The sequence below is a fragment of the Equus przewalskii genome, chromosome 1 (genome assembly GCF_037783145.1).
Source record: "Equus przewalskii isolate Varuska chromosome 1, EquPr2, whole genome shotgun sequence".
Taxonomy (NCBI): Eukaryota; Metazoa; Chordata; class Mammalia; order Perissodactyla; family Equidae; genus Equus; species Equus przewalskii.
Window position 1 is genome coordinate 135,657,470 of NC_091831.1, and position 22,546 is coordinate 135,680,015.

The window sequence follows — 22,546 nt, forward strand, 5'->3', positions numbered from 1 at the left end:
TGTGTTTACCATGTTCTAGGGATTTTATATATATTCTCTTATTTAATCCTTGCAACCCTAAGAGATAAATAATATTACTATCCCTATTTTGCTGACCAAGACAGCTCAAGTTCAGAAAGCTTAAGGAACTTAGCTATGGTCATCCGGTGGGTAAGCAAACTGCCCCTGAAAACCATTCTTCCTGTGTTGCTTTGACCATAGACCCCAAAACTTTCTCTGGACCACACCATGACGCCTGGTTGCCTTCCTACTCTCTGACCGATTTCCAGAGTAATTGTTGGCTTTGTTTCTAAACTGGGCTATGGCAGAGACTACATGATCACTAAAACCTATTTCTTTTACTCCTGGGAACCCATCTAGACTCAGCTTCTTGGTAGCAAGATTCGGCCATGTGGTTGAGCTCTGAACAATGGAAAAATAGGCTGAAACAAGGTACCCCACTTTCAAAACTGGCCCATACGTACCTCCTGCACAGTCCTCTGCTGTCTCTCTTTCCCAGTCTGCTGGCCAAATGTAGACTCCTCAACAGAGGCTCTGAAGTCTGATTGGACAGTGGAGCCACACTCTGAAAGGATCCTGGGTCCCTGGATGACCCTTTAGATCACCAACCGCAAATATTTACACTGGACATAGCATAAGCATAAAACAAACTTTTATTGTGTTAAACCATGGAATTTTATAGCAGCTATTGTTATTTATCACCAGTAACACTTGGGCCTACCTAAACAGTATGCAGAAACAAAATTTGATAAATTCATTTCATAGATTGCTCAGCACTTTTCTTATACAAAGCACCTTCCTATCTGGTTACAGTTGCTTCAAATATCTAACAAATTATTTTAGAGTCAAACTAGCCAAATTCTCATAATCTAAGGTGACCATTATATGCAACATAGATATCTAGAAAAGGTTTATATAAGGGCTCTCTGCAAATAAGTGTGTACCCCTATTTGGTAGGGCAGGTGGATTTGAAGCTTCTTGGTCATTATAAGCATGGATTGGATAGCTGTACGTTGATTCTGATAGTTTGCATGGGGAAAGCCTACATCAGATATTTTCTGGACCTTTTGTGAGCCAACAATCCTCATTATATTCACTGAAAACAAAATCTGAGCTCTTTCAAAGTAATAAATACTTAGCTGAACATGGAGCTTAGTTGCACTTTACATACGCAAATATTATCTGGTTTACATTTATTGAGCATTTATTTACTATGCGCTAGACACTCTGCCAAGCTGTTTATACGTGTTGTCTCATTTAGTTCTTATCACAACTCTGTGATATAGATACTATTATCCACACATTACAGGTGGGGAAACTGAAGTTCAGAGGATTAAGCGACTTGCCCAATATCATTCAACTAAGTAAATGATGGAGAAATATTTGAAACCAAATGGTCAGACTCGAGTTTAGAGAATTCACTCTTAATTACTGCAACGACTATAAAAATGGAAATTTGGAAAGAGAACGTCAGGTATATAGCTCCAAATCAAGTGAACGTTAGTAGTTAAAATGAGCTGTTTTTTTTTTTTTTTTTTTTTTTGGCCAACGTAGTCTAAAATTTGGATTTCTGTTGGGCTTAACAAAACTCATTAAGCAAAAATAACAGTGAAAGAGACATGGGTTTTATACAATTTTGAATTTTTGTTTTACTCTTGTTAGCATTCACATAATAACTTAGAAAGCCATGGAAGCTACTCTTCAGCCTAAGATGGAGGCAAGAGATCTTTACCTATCCTTAGACTGTGTGGGAACTCAAAAGATATTTATTTGGTGGTGAAATCAGAGACTGAAGAAAAAATTTACCACAGAAGCCCTCCTTAGGCATTGAAAGTGGAGGATTTGTCCCTTAATTGTCTCTCAGCAAGTTGGGCCTCTACAGACCTATGTTGGTCACCTTAGTATATCAAATATAACATTTTGTTTTAATTTCTGTCTTCTAAAATATTATCCTGTTTCCTTCCACAGATTACTAGTTCTTTGTGTTTTTTGTCTTTTTTCTATGAATTTTCCATTTCCAACTCCAAATTACCTATCTCACTTTGTACATTCTTCATCAGACAGCCTTTTTTATTAAACTGTTCTTTTAATTAATCTAGAGCAAATAAAGTGCTAAATTACTCCCTAGCAGAAGAAAATCACACTTATACCTACCATTCCTTTAAGAAATAGAGAAAGGAAAATGTCAAATGAATTTTTATTCACTGTTTTTCTGATGTATCTTTTTAAAAATATTACAAAATAGCTGGTAAAATATTGTATGAGATCAAGTTTGTGAAAAATTTTAATAAACTATAAAAATTATATAAATGGAAGGCATTATTACATGGTATTTGTTTTACTTTTTAGAAAAGAACAGCTTTGGAAATTTCACATTACAAAAATTTAAAGTTGGAATAAGTTAGGCTAACGACTGAAAATAACTCTTCAAGAAACAATTTTCTCTCTGACTTTTTTCTGAGTCATGATCAGACAACCTTGCAAGGAGTTTCTGACGAAAGTCAGTAAAATTGTTACTCTCAAGAATTTACAACTCAGGGGCTGGCCTGGTGGCGCAGTGGTTAAGTTTGTGTACTCCGCTTCAGAGGCCCAAAGTTCACCAGTTCCGATCCTAGATGAGGACCTACCCACTGTTTATCAAGCCATGAAGTAGAGGAAGATGGGCAGAGATGTTAACTCAGGGCCAGTCTTCCTCAGCAAAAAGAGGAGGAGTGGTAGCAGACGTTAGCTCAGGGCTAATCTTCCTCAAAAATAAATTAATTAATTAATAAAATAAAAACAAATAAAACATTGTAAAAAAAAAAAAAGAATTTGCAACTCAGAAAGAACCCACTGGTTATTGGAATGATGAATGAAAAATAGCCCGAACCCAGGTACATGATGATGAAATTTCAGAACACCTTGGATAAAGAGATAACCCTAAAAACATCCAGAGAGAAAAAACAAGCCATATTCAAAGAATTAGGAATCAGAATGGTTTATAGGACTCCTGAACGCAAAATGATGCCAGAAGAGAGTGTATGCTTTTAAAATTGTGAAGGACAATGATTTTCAGTTGAGAATTCTGTATCTTGCCACACTATTGATCAAGCATGAGAGTGGAAGAAAAGCATTTTCAGACATTCAAGGACTCAAATAATACCTCCCGAGCAACTTTCTTGGAAATCTACTACAGGATATGCTTTAGCAAAATAAAGGAATAAGCAAGCAAGGAGACATGGGATCCAGGAAACATGGCTCCAACTCAGGAGAGCCGGAAAGGGAAGTCCCAGGACAATAGCTATGCAGCAGGCTGACGGAGACCCCAGCCCAGACTGGAGGTGGGAGACAGAAACTCTGGTCAGGAAGGGAGGGGTGCACAGAACCGCTCATTTTCATCAAGAGTTTTTACTCCATGTACATGTGTTACTTTAATAACATTTAAATTACCATTTTAAATTAAATCCTGTCTTGAATTGTCCTCTCCACCACTTAAACACATTCCTACCCAGCCAGGTCCCCCCAGCACTGTGTACATACTGCTGTTCCAGCACGTATCACGGAGCCTTATCAGCATTTGTTTATATGTCTGTCTCCACAGTTATGATGGGGCTTTATGAGGGTCGGGGCTGTGTCACTTCGTCTTGATTTTCTCAGCATCCAGCAGAACGCCTGGGTAGACAGTATGTGTTTGCCCAGTTAAAACAAATCCTGATTAAGATAGCCGCCTGAAAGAAGTTCCTCAGAAAGAACATCTTATATTGACATAATAGAATTTCAAATCAGGGAAAAACATTCGTTTCAAACAACTAACATTTCAGGAATATTCTCTCGACATTAATATAAAACTATCAACAGATGAAATGATGATGTCTACAAAACACATTAATTCATTCATTGGATAGTTATTGAGGGTCTACTTTATGCCAGAAAAGCCTGGGCTTGTTGTAAACCAAATAAAGTCTTCTAGGGGGAGAGACGGGAAATAAATAGATCGCAAATAAATCTATGCAATAATGCTGTGCTGCGTAAGAGGAAGAGAATGACAGGGAGAATGGGATGCTCTGCTCTCTGGGGAGTGACCAGGGAAGGCCTCACTCACATTCCTTTTTCCCTGTTCTTCCTCTGCTTGCCTCCACCCTATTAGGAAACAGGGTGGCCTTAGAAATCACACAGTGAGATTTTAGTCAGGACCCCCCTGAGCTAAGGAAGATCCTTCAAGTAGAGATGGAAGAAAAGGAAGAAGAGAGGGCAGCTCCTCCCTCCTTGCCTACTTCTAAGGTGATAAAGCAGAACAATCTCTATGGGACTCAGAAAAGGATTCCTTGCCCTCGCCCAGGCTGTGAAGGGGTTGCTGTGAAGTCTTTGAAGAAATTAACACTCCTTCACTAGTGCAAGAGCTTTGAACTGAAAGCAAGTACCTCGGGTACCATTCCACAGTAGCTGCTGCCATTCAGTGATAAATGGGATTTGACTGGTATAAATGGGAATACGATTGCTTACTGAACATCAAACCTAAGGGAAACTTTAATAACCAAGGTTCAAAATTAAAGTCTTGCCACAACTAGAAGGACCTACAACTAAAATATACAACTATGTACTGGGGGGATTTGGGGAGAAAAAAAGCAGGAAAAAAAAAAAAGAAGACTGGCAACAGTTGTTAGCTCAGGTGGCAATCTTTACAAGAAAAATTAAAATCTCTTCTAATTCTAAAAAAAAAAATAATTAAGGAGGATTAATTTTTTGAGCACCCGTAATGTCATACCTACCATTCCCAAAATATACAGTCATACATTTTCATCTTGGAAAACGAAAAGATATCAAACTATTCAGTCTTTCTTCACAGTTATGTTATCACTAAAAACACTACAGCCAGCCCTGTGGCCGAGTGGTTAAGTTCACACGCTCTGCTTCAGCAGCCCAGGGTTTCGCTGGTTTGGATCCTGGGTGCAGACATGGCATCGCTCATCAGGCCATGCTGAGGCAGCATCCCACATGCCACAACTGGAAGGACCCACAACTAAAATATACAACTATGTACTGGGGGGCTTTGGGGAGAAAAAGAAGAAGAAGAAGAAAAGATCGGCAACAGATATTAGCTCAGGTACCAATCTTTAAAAAAAAAAATAAAACTTTCTTTCTGAAAGTAAAAGCATGATTTTCTAACAAAAAAACCCCGCTACATAAGAAAGTTGTTCTGTGTTATAAAATGAGTATTTATTGGTAGACTGTATTTTTTAAATAAATGGTTGCCCTATGATAACTACTAACATAAGTCATCAGTCTTAGTTATTTTAATGAGAAATTTGAGCAGAATATAAATTTTCTGAAAAATGCTAACCAGAGAAAGGGAATTATAATCTATTAGTGTGAGTATATATGTCCCTACATTTATTTACCTTTTCTTCTCTAACTCTTATAGCCAAGAGATCTAGAAAACATCTTGGAGTGATCCAAAAATCTTTGGAAATCTTATAAAAACTTTAAAAACTTCTATGTCTATAATTATAATTATTAAAACTATTCTGTCCTCACTGCCTTCACATAGATCTCTCCCTTGCCAATGACAGACATACAATTTACAAACTAGAGAAATATCTGTGCATGTTTGTTAGCAGGAAGCATGTGTACTTAGTGTCCAGAATCTATAGGTTTACGAGCTCCTAGATAGAGATGGTGAACCACGTGGATAAAACCATGTGGATAAAACAGGAATTACTAAATACTACTACTGCTATTATTTATGGTAGATAGGAGCAGGAGTAATAGAGAACCAATATATAGTGACAAACCTGAAATTTCCCATTAATATAAAATGCATTTTCAATGAGATGTTAAATACTTACCAATTTATAGAGGTCTTTGAGGAATTGATTGAGAAAGTTACTGATTCATAAAACCTAACTCAATAAATTATGGACTAGAAGTTGCCACGCTATTTCCATGTGCATCATTAACATTTCCCACGGCAGGGAGTGGAGAGAGCTTGGTGTTGCTTGAAGCCTGGGGCTTGAAACACTAGTCAGGTGAGTTTGGGTTGGGGCGGGCACAATTCAGAGGCTTCTAATTGTGAACTATGTTGCTTTGCCTACTTCTACATCAGCCCCACCACACGCCTACCGACCATGGACTATAGACTACTAGCACTACTCCACTCCTCAGGAGACAAAGTGAAAAGCAGTTTATTCCTCCCTTTGAAAATTTGGGGACCCCCTGGTTCACTGTGTGCAAAGCACTTTGCTAGGTGCTATGTAAAGGTGTTGAGGCATGGTGCACTATTGGAGGACAGTCATAAAAGATTTATGAATGTACTAAAAAAAGCTTAGCATGGGTGTGTCTAGAAATGGAGTGCTGAAGTCCCTTTAGACCCCTGGAGTGCTTCTAATGAAGCATGAAGGTGTTGGGGCCAATATCGTAGTACACAGTGTTCCCTCCTCCCACCACCACTTTTCTCTTTTTCTCATCCACCAAACAGAGCATGAGTACGAACACACACCTCTTCAGTGGTCAGGATCTGCAGGATCACACATCTGCAGCAGGATGGGTTGGAAGATGGGGAATTCTAAATTTCTAAAGCCACCATGAGGTTGTGAATTTATTCCACAATTTTTACTTCTTTGCTCTAAACATTTTTTTCACCTCTTCCTGTTGGTCTCACTTTACACATCTTCGCCATACTTCTCTTCAGCATCCTCAAGTTTTCCATTTCCTAATTTTTTTCTTTTCCCCCTGAAGTTATATATTAAGCAGGGCTGGAAACAAAGCTCTTATACAAAGATAAGCCCATTGCTGAAGAGGAGGGAATGATTAACTTTCAGATGCCAGAGTTACATTTAGGCATCCCATTGCCAAGTTTTCACGCCTGTGTGTATTTTCCTTGTAATTTCTTTGATGCATTGCAGTAGAATCCCTGACATAAAAGTCCAGTTGATATTAAGTTCTGTCACTATAGACATTTGAACATGAGCAAAGACAAATATGAATGCAATGACAAGGCCACTCTTGGTGTGGTTAAAGAAATATATACACACGAAGCAATAAAGCATGGATCAGACAAGCCCAAATGTGAATTCTGCATTATCACTTACTGGTTGTACTGACTCTGAGAAAGTTTCTTATTCTCTCCAAGCCAGCATCCTCCTCTGTAAAGTAGATTATTGCTGTTGCTGATATTAGTTTGGCTTCCAAATATTTTACCCTCTTGGTTATTCTCTGCCTGCATTCTAGTCCTTGCCTCTTAAAATGTGGAATTCAGAGATGACCATAATATGCTAGACCCAGTAGGACCAAAGTGGCATAGAGTGAGACTAATCCTTTCTTATCCTGGACCACACACATCTAAGAACACAGCACAGCTTTGCATTAGCATGACTGCAACCACACACATTCTTGGGTGATCAATATCTGCTGGTCTTTTTCTCACAAACTGCAGGTAAGACAGCTTTCCTGAGGCCCAACCCTGACTCCTGTCCTTCAAATGCAATTAAATTAACCAAAAAGTAGGAGTTGATGTTTTTCTCAGTTAAATTCCATGCTATTTGAAAAACAAGAGAGATGTTTCTCACTCATCACACGGCCCAGCTCTACCAGTTGTCTGTGGCTTACTGGTCCAGGCAAAGCAGAAAAAAAGTAGCATTCTCAAGTAGACTGTGACAAGAGAGAGTATGACAGCAATAACCAGTGAGCAGTGCCATTTCAGAGCATAAGAAATATAAAAACAACTGTTGGCTAATAAAATTATCTTGTTAGAATCTGTCAGTAGTTCTATCTGTCTCCTGTTATCATTCCTCTCTTCTACTTTTCACAGGACACTCAGAGTTCTAAGAACAAGGACTCTGAGTCAACTAGACTTGGAGGAGAATCATGCTTTTGTCACGTGTCTACGATGGGAACCAGACTAAGCTACTTAACCTCTCTGAGCCTCTGCTCATCTGTAAAATGAGGATAGTAATTCCTAGCCTATCCAGTTGCGAGGATTGAGATAAAATTGCTAAAGCACCTGGCACGGGGCACATAGAAAAGAAGGCACCACAGGCAACCTGTCCAAAGGGCAGCCTTTGGGAAATCATGGCCCCCCAGAACCAAGTTCAATCTCCTTAGCATGGTGTGAGGCCTCTTTTGACATGGCCCTGCCTCTTTTCCCTCCAGTCTCGAATGTGGCCTGTACTCCAGTTGTACTGACCTACTTGTAGTTTCCTGAATATACTTGATCTTTCATCCTTCAATGCCATATTCATATTGTTCTCTCTGGAATGCTAGCCCCAATCCAGTCCAACTAGAAAACTTCCACTACCCTCAAGATTTACCACGGATATCAGCTCCATGGTGCAGCATGTGTTGGGAGACAATTCTTCATGGTTCTCTCGCATTTCTGCACGCCTTGCAAGAGAGGAACCAGCTGCACTTTGTTGGACTATCTCTTCGAGGATATCTGTATAGCAAATAGCTATCAAAGACAGAGGCAGTGTCTCCCTCCAGAGCAAAGGGTAGACATGTTACTGCCTATTATAACAGATTTGGGTTCCTTAAGCTTAGGGTCCCTCTCCTGTAACACAACCCACTGCATGTGCAGGTGACACCTGGGCCTCTTTGCGCTGCCCTGTGGGATTTGAGGCGCAGGGAACTGATGCTAAATTGCTGGTACTCTGGCAACTGCTATTGCCATGAGTAATAAACAGTTCTTCATCTCTGACACAGCAGTTTCATGTCTTCTACCAGTATCCATGAAACTGTGGGAGGCTAACTTGTTAGCTTGCAAGCAGGGTAAAATCTGAGACCCTTAATACTTCTTGGTAGCATGCTCCCTCCCATCCCATTTCATCTCACTGCAGAAGTGTAAGATGGTCCTTACTCTCTGTTCTCAAATTGTCCTGAACACTGCAGACTTTATCATAATATTCAGTTACCCACATAATTTTCCTGTAACTATCTGCAACGTCTATCAGTGCCTGGAACACATTGGATGCTCAGTACTTTGTTGAATGAGTGAATGTGGCCAGCCCTCAGCAGTTCCTCTAAGACTCTTTCCATTGCTGGTGCATATCCAAGAGGATGCCAATGCTCTTGGCCTCAGTTCTAAATGCCTTGTGCTCTCTTCTGCTGCAAACCCTTGACTACCTGTCCCAGAATGACCCATTCAGTTCTGGTGCCTGGTGAGTTTCTTTTGGCTCCTGTTTCCTTTTATTCTCTTGGAAATTGTGTACTAGTAACAAATCCTCACTTGAAAAGTCCCCCAGGACCTCCCTTAGTTTCTACGTTCCCAGACAACTACCAGGAGTGAAAATAATTCTCATTCTATCATGAAACATATTAGTTAGGCATTGTGTTACATGCAAATTCAGATTAATATGTCCTCTGTATTTTAACCCAACCCAATGATAATAAATGTAGAGTAGACAAGGTCACCTCCAAGTACAAGACTTTGTACTACTCTCCGAGAGAACTTCCTCCCAATTGATTTCCATCTATTTAATTAGTATTTCAGTATAGTAATTCATTATTTCTTCAGTCAACAAATATCTGTTCAGTCTCTCTTAATTGCAAGGCAGTGTCCTCCTTTGAGGAACACAAAGACGAATCAGATAAGATTCACGCCCTCAAAATGCTAGTGATAAAATAAGTACAAGTTAGGTGCCACAAAAATACTTAATGTTTTCAACAAACTACCATCTGTGCTGCCCCTGAAGGCATAGATAATTTTGGAAGGGTCTCAACTACATTTGGGGGTGAAGGGTAAGGAAGGTATTCTAGGCTCAGGGAAAAGCTCCAACAAAGGCTCAGAGACAGGACAATTCAAGCACTACTGGGCAATCACCAGATGGTTCACTTTGGCCTGAGTTTTGAATACACTTAGGAAAAGGTTGACTGTAAAGTTGTAGTGGTAGATGGGGGCCAGATCAGGAGGCCACCAGGATTAAGGAGTTTGTTGCATAATGAACACTTTGGCATTTTCCAGGGAATGAAGGGGCAGTGAAAGTGTTACGATCAGAAGAAAAACTTGATCACAGGTAAATGAACCTAGTAGTCACTATAAAAATGGATTAGAGCAAGGAAAGACTGGAAGATTTGGGGTAAGTCTGTTGAGAGCCCATTCTAATGAAAGGCTTAGGGGAGAGGTACTGAGAGCTGAAACATGGGCAGTGGCAGGAGATACTGAGTAGAGAACAGATCTTAAAGGATTTCGGAGAGAAACTTGGCAACATGGAGCCCTTGAGTGGGAGTCAGTAGATGCTTCAATCAAATGTTATTTTGCATAATTCCTTTAACATCCAATCAACATTTCTTCATAAGAATATCATGAGATGTGGGTAGCCAAACGTCTTGTTGAAATCAAGATGTGTTTTACTTTTCCATTTTCCTTGACCTGCTCTGATCTTTGCATTCTTAGTAAACATGGGCTTCTTCCTTGTCATCATCATTGCCTTTCCTATGCATTTACAACCCACTTTTTAAAAATTGTGGTCAAAAACCACATAATATAAATTTACTCTTAACAATGTTAAGTGTACAGTATTGTTAACTATATCACATTACTGTACAACAGATCTCTAGAACTTTTTCCTCTTGTATAACTCAAACTTCATACCCATTGAACCACACCCCCCATTTCCTCCTCCATCCAGCCCCTGGCAATCATCATTCTACTTTCTGTTTCTATGAGTTTGATTACTTTAGATACCTTATATTAGTGGAATCATGCATTATTTGTCTTTTTGTGATTGGCTTATTTCACTTAGCATAACGTCCCTCAAGGTTCACCCATGTTATAGCATATGACAGGACTTCCTTCTTTTTAGGGCTGAATAATATTTTATGTAATAATATGACATATATATATATCACATTGTCTTCATCCCATCTGTTGATGGACATTTAGGTTGCTTCTACATCTTGGCTATTGCGAATATTGTTGCAATGAACATGGGTGTGCAAATATCGCTTCAAGATCCTATTTTCAATTCTTTGAGATATATACTGAGAAGCAGGATTGCTGATCATACTGTAGCTCTATTTTTAATTTTTTTAAGGAAACTCCATACTGTTTTCCATAGCAGCTACACAATTTTACAATCCCACAAAGAGTTACCACTCACTTTTAAAATAATCCAGTTCAGAATGTTTCTAATGGCAAATATTAAGCTTATCAGTGAGTGATTTCTGAAATCATATGAAGATCATAGCATGTGATACTCATCCAGGGCCTGGCCTTCTAACCAACATAGTAGGAGCTCGATAAATATTTGTTAAATGAAAAATTGAACAATTCCAGACTTTTGCTGTGTTTTCTCATTCTCTGTGATTCATAAACATGTACAAATGGTCCTATGATTCCATAGAACCAGATGATGTTTAGAGGTCAGACGGCTTGAAGATCATTTGGTACAGCTTCATAATTTGATGGGTGAAGTTATGTGATGTTTTCCCCCCAAAGATGGGCCAGGTGAATCGAATTTACCTAAAGAAACCTGATTTTTTTAACCTACCCTCAGTTTTCAGTTCTCTTTTAACTACATAGGCTCTACTCTTTTCAATCTGAAAATAATTGTCCTTATTTTAGAATATGAAAGGAAAATAGTGCTCAGGTAGTTGTTTATCTCAATGGGATTTATCCTTCAAGAGGGTAACTTTGGGAGGTTAAACACCTAGGCACTACTTACCTCTTTCAGGACTAGCTTAGAAACTATTGAAGGAGTCATTAGAGTTGCCATCAGTGTAACCATAAAATAAATTAGTCAGATTTGACTCTTAAAAACTTGAATATTTCAAAATTAAGCCCACTCTCAAAGGTCAAAGATTTGTCACTATTGGGAATATTTACTTACTAAATAATAATGTTAACTATTTATACAGCTATGCACCAGGTTCTTTCCATGCATTCTATATCACAGTAGGCTACTAGTATCATATGTGTTCTCATTAAATAGATGAGGTTTGAGTGCATAAATAACTTTTCTACATAACATGAAAATTTGAACTCTAGTCTGTCAGACATCAAAAACCATGCTCTCAACCATTGCAGGGTTACTACTATATGCAAGGTTCTGTGCTGGAATCTGTGGGGCATTCAAGATCTGAGTAACAAGACCTTACGTAGCTTATGCAGCCTAGTACCTAAGACAAGAATTACACATTGAAAGAAAATGTAACTGTCCAAGAAAATATGTTTTGTGTTATTTAAAAGAGCATGCTATAAATTCTGAAGCCAACAGGAATACGCATTTAAAAAAAAAAAAACAGAAAAGTTTAAAGGCAGAAAGGATCATATAGTAGAAAGAGCAAACACAAATCAGAAGACATGGATTCTGGTTCCCAATTACCCTTACTAATGAGTCACCTTGGGTATACTGCAAATTTTATAGAATATGGTACAATTTCATCATCAGAGGAAGTTTATTGCTGCTCAACATGATAAACATATCAGAAAAGTTCCATAGAGTTGTTTAATCTCAGTATATTATATATACATGTATTATATATATCATATATATTATTTCATATTAGATGCAATGCTATATTCTTCACTAATGCAACTCAAGGTCTAAAGCCATTTTACAAGAATCAAAGGCTCCTATGATTAATTGAAATGTTCAAGAAAAGGCAAAGTGGCAGTTAAAAAAAAAGTTCTTACCTTGCTTTTAGCTTATTTCTCCCCTCCCCCAGCCTTTATTCTTCTGATTTATTCAAGAAAGCATAAAAGCATCTTATTAGCAATTCTTATCCAGGAAATATGAGCGCTTAGGGTCGATTGAAAGGGAACTGGGAGAAAAGGGGAGTCAAGAGGAAGAAGAATGTCGTACAATAAAAAAAGAAAAATCCAGTTTAGTGGCAAACACAGTTAAGAACATCATTTTACGTAAATCTGATTTACCAGATACTTAAAGCATCCTAGCAAATATTTCATTTTATTATCTCTAAACATTTTTCCTTTCCATGAACCTTTATTCTGATGCTTAGAAATAGTTCAAACTCATCTAAACTACAAGTAAGGTTTTGGAGGCAATATAGCCAAGGGTATTACTGTTTTACATGCAGTTAAGCTGAAATTGTTAAGTAGGCTGATCCTCATTATAACAAGCTTCCGGGGAAGGTGGTCTGCCCTCCCAGCAGATGTTCTAAAACGGTTCTTTTGAAAAAAGAGATGTTCTTTTTCTTCATAAGGAGGATTATTGGAACATACTAAAGGCAGTGAGTTGATGTCTTAGTGACCAAAATTAGACTTCTGTCAGCAGCTTTCATTAAGGTTAGCTTCCAGCCCGTGCCCTCCTCATGTGCCACAGATTTAGTCTTGGGTTAACAAATGCTAATCCACATGTAAATGCTCTCTATGATCCACACATGTTTAGCAATCTGATTATATATTTTTAAAGTATACTTTTTAACTCCTCTTGGTTATCCTTAATTTTAAGAGATGTGAACAAATTCACGCCACTTGTGTCTTTCCTAGTCAGTTTCACTTCTCACCACGCAGTCCATCAAAGCCTACTTCCCCCAGAGCCATCTCAGAGAATCTAGAAATCTCCTGACCTCGCCGCAACTCTGGAGATAGGGCCTTTTGTATGCACAGTTCTCACGAATTAAAGAACTTGACTAACTTGAGAAAGATACTAAAACGTCTCCCCATAAGGTAACTGTTCATTTCAGGGGACACAGAGATGTTTTCAAGCCAGTGCTGCATCTGATGGAAGCAGAGAGGATAAGAACCATCCCCAAACGTGGAGGCTTAGCACCCGGAGATGCCTCCAGTCGAGCTGACAAATCTCTTAAGTGGGAAACAGTCGGTTTTCCTCCACAAGGCCTCGGCGTGTGAGGGAAGGAGGGGGATGGGCAGGAGGCATCAGGGGAGAAGTCTCCGGCCTTTCCACGTCTCTCAACACCATTCCTCCCCCACCCCGCCGCCTCCTTCCCCGAATCCTAAACAAGCCGGCGGGAGAGGGGCCCCGGGGGCAAGCTGGGCCGGGAGGCTCGGCCTTTGTGGCTCTGCCCTCGACGGCGGTGGCGAGGCAGAGGGGGCGGGGACGCGGGTCGGAGACCCTCAGCCGGGGCTTGACCCCCAGGTGCATTGTCCGGCAGGACCCGCCCCCTCCCCCCGGGGCCGCAACCGGGCCACCACGGGACCCCTCCCAGCGTCTCCCTCCGCCGGCCGCGCCGACCTCGCGGTCCCCAGACCAGGGGCCAGATGTAGAAAGTAGTCCCCAGCCGGCAGCGGAGGCGCTGTCCACTCCGCCGCCCCCGCCCCCTCCAGCGGCCGCCTCACTCCGCCCCCAGGACTCTCGGGCCCCCGCCTCCTGCGAGCGGGTGTCCGCACACCGGCCTCGCCGCGCCCGCAGAGATCAGCCGCTGGCCGCGCCGCGCCACGCCGGTGCCCAAGCGGGAAGCCCAGGCTGCGCGCGTCCAGCTGCGGCGCGGGGAGCACCCGGGGGCGGGGGCCGGCAGGCGGACAGCGGCTGCGGGGCGGCCGGAGAGCATGCCCGCGCAGCCCCGCTGAATGGCGCCTTCTCTGCGACCCCTCGTCCGTCTGCGGCCGCCAGGGATGCTGCTCCGCGCGCTCCTGCTGCTCCTCTGCTCCGTTCCAGGTGGGCGCGCTTTCCTCTGTGCCTGTGGGGCGGGAGCAGGCGCGAGTGGCTGCGGGAAGGGGAAACCGGGCGTGCGTGTGTGTGTGTTGCGGGCGCGGCGGGGTCTGCGGCGGGGGCGCTGACCACCGCCCCCTGTCCCCTCCCTGCAGCCAGGCGGGAGCCGCTGCCAGGCTCGCGGGCAGGCTGTGGCGCCTCTCCCGGCGCGCGCCCCTTGGCGCTGCGCTCCCCCAGCCGCGGGCTGCGGGGCCGTGGTGCCCGCTGTCCACTCTCACTCCTTTCTCCTCGCGCCATTGTCCGGGCTCCAGCCGCGTCCTCGCCTCCACCGCCAGCTCGGGCTCTGCGCCGCCCGCCCGCCGGGGCCGCCGCGGCCGCACGTGGCTTTATTTATATTGTTTCCTCAGTGGCAGCCTCGCCACGCAGGGGGCGCCGCGGTTCCGCGCGGCTTGCCCTGTTTGCAGTGCGGGTTCCCCCAGGTTTTCGGGCAGGGGGCAGAATGAGTGAGCTCAGCGCCCAGGTCAGCACCCCTAGTGCCCCCACTTTCCCAGATCCGGATCGTGCGAGGAGGAGACGAGAGGGGTGGAAGTTGCGAGACCCATTTGTGCCCGGGAGGGGAGGGAGAAAGATACCCGAAGCTGAGAAGGAAGATCTCTAAATAGGATTATTTCTCGCAGCCAGATATTTGGGGGCAGGTCTGAGGTGTGTACGAATCTGAAGATTCCTCCAAACTCCACGTTAGCCTTGCGCAAACTTAAATGAACTGATTTTTCTCTTTTGCGTCCCTGTTTATCCTCAAAGAAATAAAAAGTGTAAAGTGGATTGGGGGCGGGGGGAGAGGTGTTTAGGAGAATGGGTTGTTTTATTTATTTATAGGTTACAAACCCCGGGCTTTCGTTTTTCTAGAGGAGTTAGTTTTCTGTTAGCATGAGAAAAGGATCAAAGTCAGATGTGACTCGGAAACACAATGGGCGCCTTCCGGAGTGGTCCTCGCAAAGCGAGGCTGTTAGAGTCGCTCGCGTCGCCCTAGGCATACATTAGAAGTCGGCAGCCCGGGCGTGGGAGCTTGACTAGCGTGTGAGGTTTCCTAGAATCTGCCTTGATGAGAAACAGAAATCAATCCCAGGGATTCGTAATCATGGATTCAAAACAATCAGAAGGAAGGTGAAACGTTCCCCCCAAAGCCCTGACACTCTACTCGGCCCCAATCAATACGGAAGACTTTAGCTGGCCTTTGCGCTAAATGCAGGAAGTGACAGGGTATTAGGTGGTCATCGGATGCTTTATCCTGGCGGGGACCCGGGGCGATGTGTATGCTTAGGATAAAGCCTTTCCTCTGCTCTGATAAAAATGTGTATTGGTTGATTAAGCAATCTCCTATCCCTGTTAGACAGTAAGGACCAATTAGTCACGCATTTTTTCCCAACAGTCCCTAAGTTCCAAAAAAATGAAATAAAAGTTTGCTAATCCGATCACCCACTGAGGGCGAGCAGCCAGGGTTACCAACTTTTCAAAATCGGTTGTCTGCCCTTTAAATACTTACTTTACTTTCCAGAACTTAAGTAAATGGGTCTCTTTCAAGAAGAGGAGGTGGAGTCCTTCCTGTAAAAGGGCAGATATAAAAATGTAAACTTGTAATTTGTCACAAAAGATAAACGCATTTCCCAAAGGAGTTGGTGCCAAGGGTTCCAAAAACGCTTCAAGGGACGAGGAAATAAACTTGCTTGTTCACAGAGTTGGAGTTTTGCTAATGATTTCTTGTAAAATTAGACTTTTACGACTTACTCTGTTCAAGATCTTTTTGACAAGCTTGTAAAAGTAGCAAACAGCTTGTGCTCATGAGTTTTCCTGATGATTTTGAAACTCGAGTAAGGAACTTGAGAACAGAATTCTTACAAGGCATAGAAGTTATTGAAATCTTCCCTATGCTTTTAGTGTAGATGTTGGAAAAGGTGGTTTCTCTGATTTGTGGAAAAGGTTTGCTGAAACTTAGTTTGGTTTATCCAGGTGTCTGTAAGTTAACTAACATGGTTTGTTAAACTTTGTCTCATTACACCCTGAATATGTGTTTTAAGAAATGATTTTATACCTGTAATTCTGGATATGCCTCTCCTCCTTCTCCCTTATAGGAGTGTGGTGCTTTAGCGAGCTGTTTTTTATAAGAGAACCACAGGATGTAACTGTCACAAGAAAGGACCCAGTCATTTTAGAGTGCCAAGCTCATGGAGAAGTTCCTATTAAGGTCACATGGTTGAAAAATGGAGCAAAAGTGTCTGAAAATAAACGGATCCAGGTTCTGTCTAACGGCTCTTTATACATCAGTGAGGTGGAAGGCAAGCGAGGAGAGTACGCTGATGAAGGATTTTATCAGTGCTTGGCAATGAACAAATATGGAGCCATCCTTAGTCAAAAAGCTCATCTTACCTTATCAAGTAAGTGTTTAAATTCTTGATTGTTGGCGTTTTCCATTGCTACATTTTGATGAGTTCTTGATTCATTAATATGCTGACCTTAAAAATCACACATTAAGAATTTTCCTGGAGATGATAGTTGATGCTACCTAAGGCATGCAGAGAAATCTGAGAAAAAAAATTTCCAGTAAGTGATTGAGAACAAAAGTCAAATTAGGTTTAGAGCACCAAAACCTGTAGAGGTGGCTTTATATAAATTTAAGTGTTTCACACTTGGAGAAGAGTTGAGTGTAGAAGTTTGGCCAGCACAACAAAAGTTGTTCTAAAATCTCATCTTTTGGAAATTGGTAATTAAATTTTTAAAAATCACAAGCAAATCTTTCTGCTTTGTAGTGGCCCTTGAGTGCTAAATCTTTCTTATAGCCCATCCTTCCGTGTCTCTGACTGCTTTAAGATCACCCATGTTGCTTTTTAATTGTAAGAGAGGGCATTGGTCAGTAACTCTCAAGCCTTTGAAGTATTCCTAGTCCTTTCCTGCTGGGACAGATTAAGGCCATTTCCATATTATACCTAATGGATTTAAACCAGATCTGCCCACTTTTTTCCAGTTGTCATAAAGTTTGTTGTCTAATGGTTTCCTTTGTATTAATAACCCCATCAGATCAATCATTTGTCCAAGTGATCCATTGCTTGGTGGTTGTCCTGATAACTTTTGAGTGTAAAGAGTACCTAGGACAGAGAGGGAACTCCTTGTTGCCACTGAGTCAGTCCACCTCTCCAGGTGGTCAAACACACCGCACTCAAGACTGCAATAGACAATTTAAGTCTTAAAAATCCAACACAACTGTATCTTAAAAATAGTTTTACAGACATCCTAGCTACATGCTTTTGTTTATCCACAAAAGATAGATTTTGCACTGTACCTACAAATTGATCATTTACAGGATGAACAATAGGAAGAGGGAGCTCTTGAGAGAAAGGCATAATCTTTAGGAAATAGTTTCTTTAAGGTTTACACAATTGAAGTTTAGGAAGCTATTGGCAGGAGTTTCTTAGGTGACTTGAACTATTATAACAATCCATGGCCATATCCATGCCTCCCTCATATTAGTAATTTATTTTATTTGTACAGTTATGATTAATTGTAGAAAATGAATTGCTGGCAAAGATATTTTTATGTTGCAATATGTCAGAAAAGTAGAGAAGTTTCCAATTCTAGCCCGCCCCCCCCCCCCCAAGAATAACATAAACTGGAGAGAATTCCTGATAAACATTTTTTTTTGCTGTAATCATTGGCTAATGGTTGTGGGTTTTTTTGTTGTTGAGTAATGATTTTTCTATACAGTGCTATTTTCAAGATACTGTGCTTTTTATGCTTATGTTTTGTTCATTTAACTTTTGTCTAATGTAAAATTGTTCTATAGAGTTGTCATTTTTCCACCTTTTCAGGTTTGTGGAATCTTGTGTGTTTATATCCAGGAACTATAACTTGTATTACTTTGCTGGAGAGGAGAGGGGCGGGCCGGAAAGGGAGTGGATAGGCTTCAAAAAGATGAAGCATTTGTCATGACCACACGTTATTTCCACGACCTCCTGGAAGCCTGACAGAATTCCGGGGGCACCCAGAAATACTTTGAAAACACACAGAGCTTTCAAACTTCATAAATAAATCCTTATTTGTGATGTAATAGATGTTAGTATTGGCTCTTTTAGTAAATTTAGATTTTTTTATCCTTATAAAAATTACTAATAAAAATATTTAGTTAGATGTGAATCATTTTGAAGGCCATTGTGGTAAAGTAGTTTTCATATTATAAATATGAAAAACTTTCCAGTGAAACTATGTAGAACATTGCATTGCTGTTCTCAATGTCAGCTGTAATCAGTTTTCGTATGCACACATGTTAACTCTGAGGAGGTATTTTGCTAGGAAATTGCATTCAGTATTATGGATTTAAAAGGAGAAATAAATAGTGGGTTTAGATTTTCCTTTAGAAATGTGAGCATTCTTAGAGAGTCTGAATTCCCAAAGTTAACCTAAGAAGAAATGTGCAAAGATGTAGTCTCAGATGACTTTATCCTGTGTTCAGGGTAAAGACATTATACATATTAAACAGGAAGAGAATAGGCATTAAGTGGACATTCTGGTTTTTTTTTTTTTCTTTTAAAGCTGATTGTCTCCTGGTTGTTGATAGCAGCAGGGCACAAGTATGTTCTTTTTATTTTCTGGTCAAAGATTTTGTCAGCAAGCATAGCTTTTGCTTCAGAAGTTTTAATAGTACAGCCCCTAGAAATCTAAAACTTGAATCTGTGCAAGTTTTAGATTTTTAACACACAGGCAATCAAGTCTTGGTTTCTAAACTTAGGAACTAGAAGCTGAAAGTTGCACTCTAGGCAAGAATTCCATTATTCATGTGTAAATTAGGAATTCACAGGGTTAAAAGGTTAGAAACTGGCCAGGATGAGGTTTACCCTTGTGATAAAGAGCAGATGACCCTCATTCATTGGCCAAAGCTTTCATGTGGCTCTTCTGCAAAGTTAGTTATTGCCATGAATTGTTCTTGAGGAATGCAGAAATTCAAATGTGAACAGGCCTTTCCTTAAGTGTCACTATGGAGCCTTATCTCCCAAGCACATCAGAGCAGGGCTTGGGGGACAAGGTTCCTCCCCAAAGGCCTGGAGGCTTTGCTTTCCTGTTGTTCATCCAAGCACAAAAGAATTTGTCTAACTTAGTTTTTCTAAGGCATCCCCTTTTTAAAGGAAAGTATAGGGTTAAAGTCATATTTAGTTTTTTAAAAAAGGTAATCCTTTTCATTGATAGGCGTTTTAGCCGTTTTACATTTTCACGTAATTAGAATAGAAAGGGGAGCGAGGGGGGAGGCCCTTTTTCTAGTTGTATACAATGGTAAGAACAGAAGATTAAACTGTTTCCCATGCATTTCAGTCTTTTTAACTTTTGGTAAATTGAATTTTCACTTTCATGGGTGCTAAGTCTTCACTATATAAAGAATTTAATTTAAATATTTTAGGAGTAAGAAATAATCTGTGGACATCTTGACGTTTGTTGCATTCTTAATGTTGAAATAAGTAAGATGAATTTCATAGGAAAGCATTAGTGTGGTAAAACGGTCTCATATTTCAACAAGTTTAAATTAAGATAAGAGACACTGAGAGAAGTAAAGGAAGAGGCGGGTTGGGTTCTGTGATGTGTAAAAGACTGGCTGTAAGCTAGTGATTGAACAGGAAGCTGGTTGTTTATTTCCTTTCCATAAAAGGTGGAAATCGAAGTCTTAGGATCGAGGGAAAGAGGACATAAAGCTGGTTTATATTTCTTAGGTTTTTCAGGAGTGTTCACTTGGGTGAAAAATAATTTTTTACGTGAGCATTTGTAGCTGGAAGACCATACGAACTATTGTAACTTTACGATGGATTTTTTTCTTTTAAAATTTTCAGATTAGTTTTGACATCCATAAAGTTGTTCATGGGGTCCATTTCTATAACTTTATGTGGCAATAGTGGTTTCCTTTAAAAGGATGTAGGTTGTTTTTTCCGTGGATAAAATGTTTATCGCTTTATCACTTTGGTTTAAGTTGAGATGAAACTTGAGGTTTCTTTGTGAGATTAATGAAAAACTGTTCTGTGAGTGTGGTTTCTATCTTAAAGAATAATACATATATTGCAGTTCAAAGTTCATCTTGAAATGTGAAGTTAAAGTATTTTGAAAACGTTTAAAGAGTCATGTTAAAAGAGGGTAGGTGGTATATTGAAAAGAGAAAGATAAGAACTGTGAGACTCTTAGCTTAACATTTTGAATTTTATTAATGATCCTGGACCCAAGATGGGCAAGATTTTGCTACACTGTCACTTTTTATTGAGATTTGTAGATGCTGTAAAGGATGGCGTCTATTATCTGTGTGCATGTTCACTACAGATCAAGCTGTTAAGTTACCTGCCCGAATCCAAGGGTGCTAACTCATGAGTAGAAGTCATTTGATTTTGGAAAAATAAGACAGAACTGAGGTATGTAGAGAGACCAGTCTGCTAACACTGTAGAATAAGGTTCAGGTGATGCTTCCTGGGATCCAAGAAAAGTGATCTTTAAAAAGAGGGGGCATGGTTCAAACACGTTTAACTTAAAAACTGACCATCTTAAAACTGCATGAGTTAAGTCAGAGAAGTAAAAGCACATATAGTTCTACAGGCTTATTTACAATGACGCTTGGTTCTTAAAGTCTGTCCACTTAAAAGGTTTATCAGGTGCCTGATAATCTCTGGGTAATGGAACCAGTTCTTCCCACTTGGCACTTGATAAGTGACGATCATTTCTCATCTCCAGAAACCTGTAACACTGTCTCACTGTTTTTCCGAGTTGTTGGATTTTTCATTTTTTTTAACGAAGCTGGATCCACTGAGAAGAATTATAATTTTCTTTAAGATGGATATAAATGTATTTGTTTATTTTATTTCTGTCCGGCTTCTGAATGGAATTTTCAAAGGGCCTTTGGGTATGGCCCTCTTTTGTCAGCTATCTCCGATGATTCTAAAGAAAGGGCCTCTCTGGGCAGTTGTTTGCCCAAGGATTTGTTGCGATTACTCCTGAATTTACCAGCTGGGCCTATTGATGAAGTCCAGAGCAATTTAAGAAAATAGCAAAAAACAGATCTTTTAAACAGGGTTTTAGGTTGAAGGAGTATTTCAATTAATAAATGAATGCATTTGAAGTTACTGTTTTGAAAACCATAATATTCTTGACTACAGTTTTGGAGATGATTTTTCTCTCTCATAGGTGGTGTCGATAAGTTAGGGTTGATTAGTTTCAGCTGTTAAACTGGCAATTCCTATTTATATGAAAAAATAATAATGTCAACTTAGGCATTTTATTGAGGATCTTACTTGAATTTTAAAAACAGCTCTGATTATTGAGATATTTTAAGACAAATCCTAAAAATTGTACCCCAACTAAGTTTTTATTGTCAGTCAAGACTCTTTTAAGACTTTTGAGAGTTTATAGTGTCCAGTTTCTTTATTAAAGCATTTTTTTAAATTTGTCATTTAAATCTTGGTCAATAAGAGAGAAAGAGGAAGATACAGTTGTTATCATGGAAGCAATATTGGCAGTTGCCCTAACATGGTAATCTACACAGAGCTAACTCACAGTCAACAGTCGACAGTGGTGATGTACAAAAAAGGTAAAAATGTACCAGGTTACTACCTTCAGCGACCGTAATTCTGAAGCCAAGTGAACCGCTGTGGGGGTCTGTATAGCAGAGGATAAAGGCGTCGTCCTCACAAAGATCTCTGACACTAATCTGACAAATACTTTCCTGACTTTTACATTCCTTCGGGTTTTTTCTTCTTTTTTTTTAACCTCTGGTTCTCAGAAACTGCTTTTGATGAGCTTTAAAAGCCAAATTCTTACAGACTGAGCAGAAGGCATGAATTAAAAATGTTTGTTTTTTCAGTTTCTGGAGGGTTTGCCCTTTCCTCGTGTTTATATATATTTTTTATAGCTTTAGCATTTGTAGTGGCTAGATTAATCAAGTGACTGTTGGAGAATGCAGTCATTGTTCAGGGTTCTGGTTTCAAACT

General features: G+C 40.4%; 1 protein-coding gene across 1 annotated transcript in view; it reads left to right on the plus strand.

The window, feature by feature from the left end:
* Positions 1 to 14,251: 14,251 nt before the first annotated feature.
* PRTG (protogenin) overlaps positions 14,252 to 22,546 on the plus strand; it is a 117,582-nt gene continuing 109,287 nt past the window's right edge. Inside the window, exons 1-2 of the mRNA XM_070623849.1 lie at positions 14,252 to 14,552; positions 16,676 to 16,978. Coding sequence (XP_070479950.1) covers positions 14,465 to 14,552; positions 16,676 to 16,978 — 391 coding nt within the window. The 5' untranslated portion in view covers positions 14,252 to 14,464. The remainder of the gene's footprint in view (positions 14,553 to 16,675; positions 16,979 to 22,546) is intronic.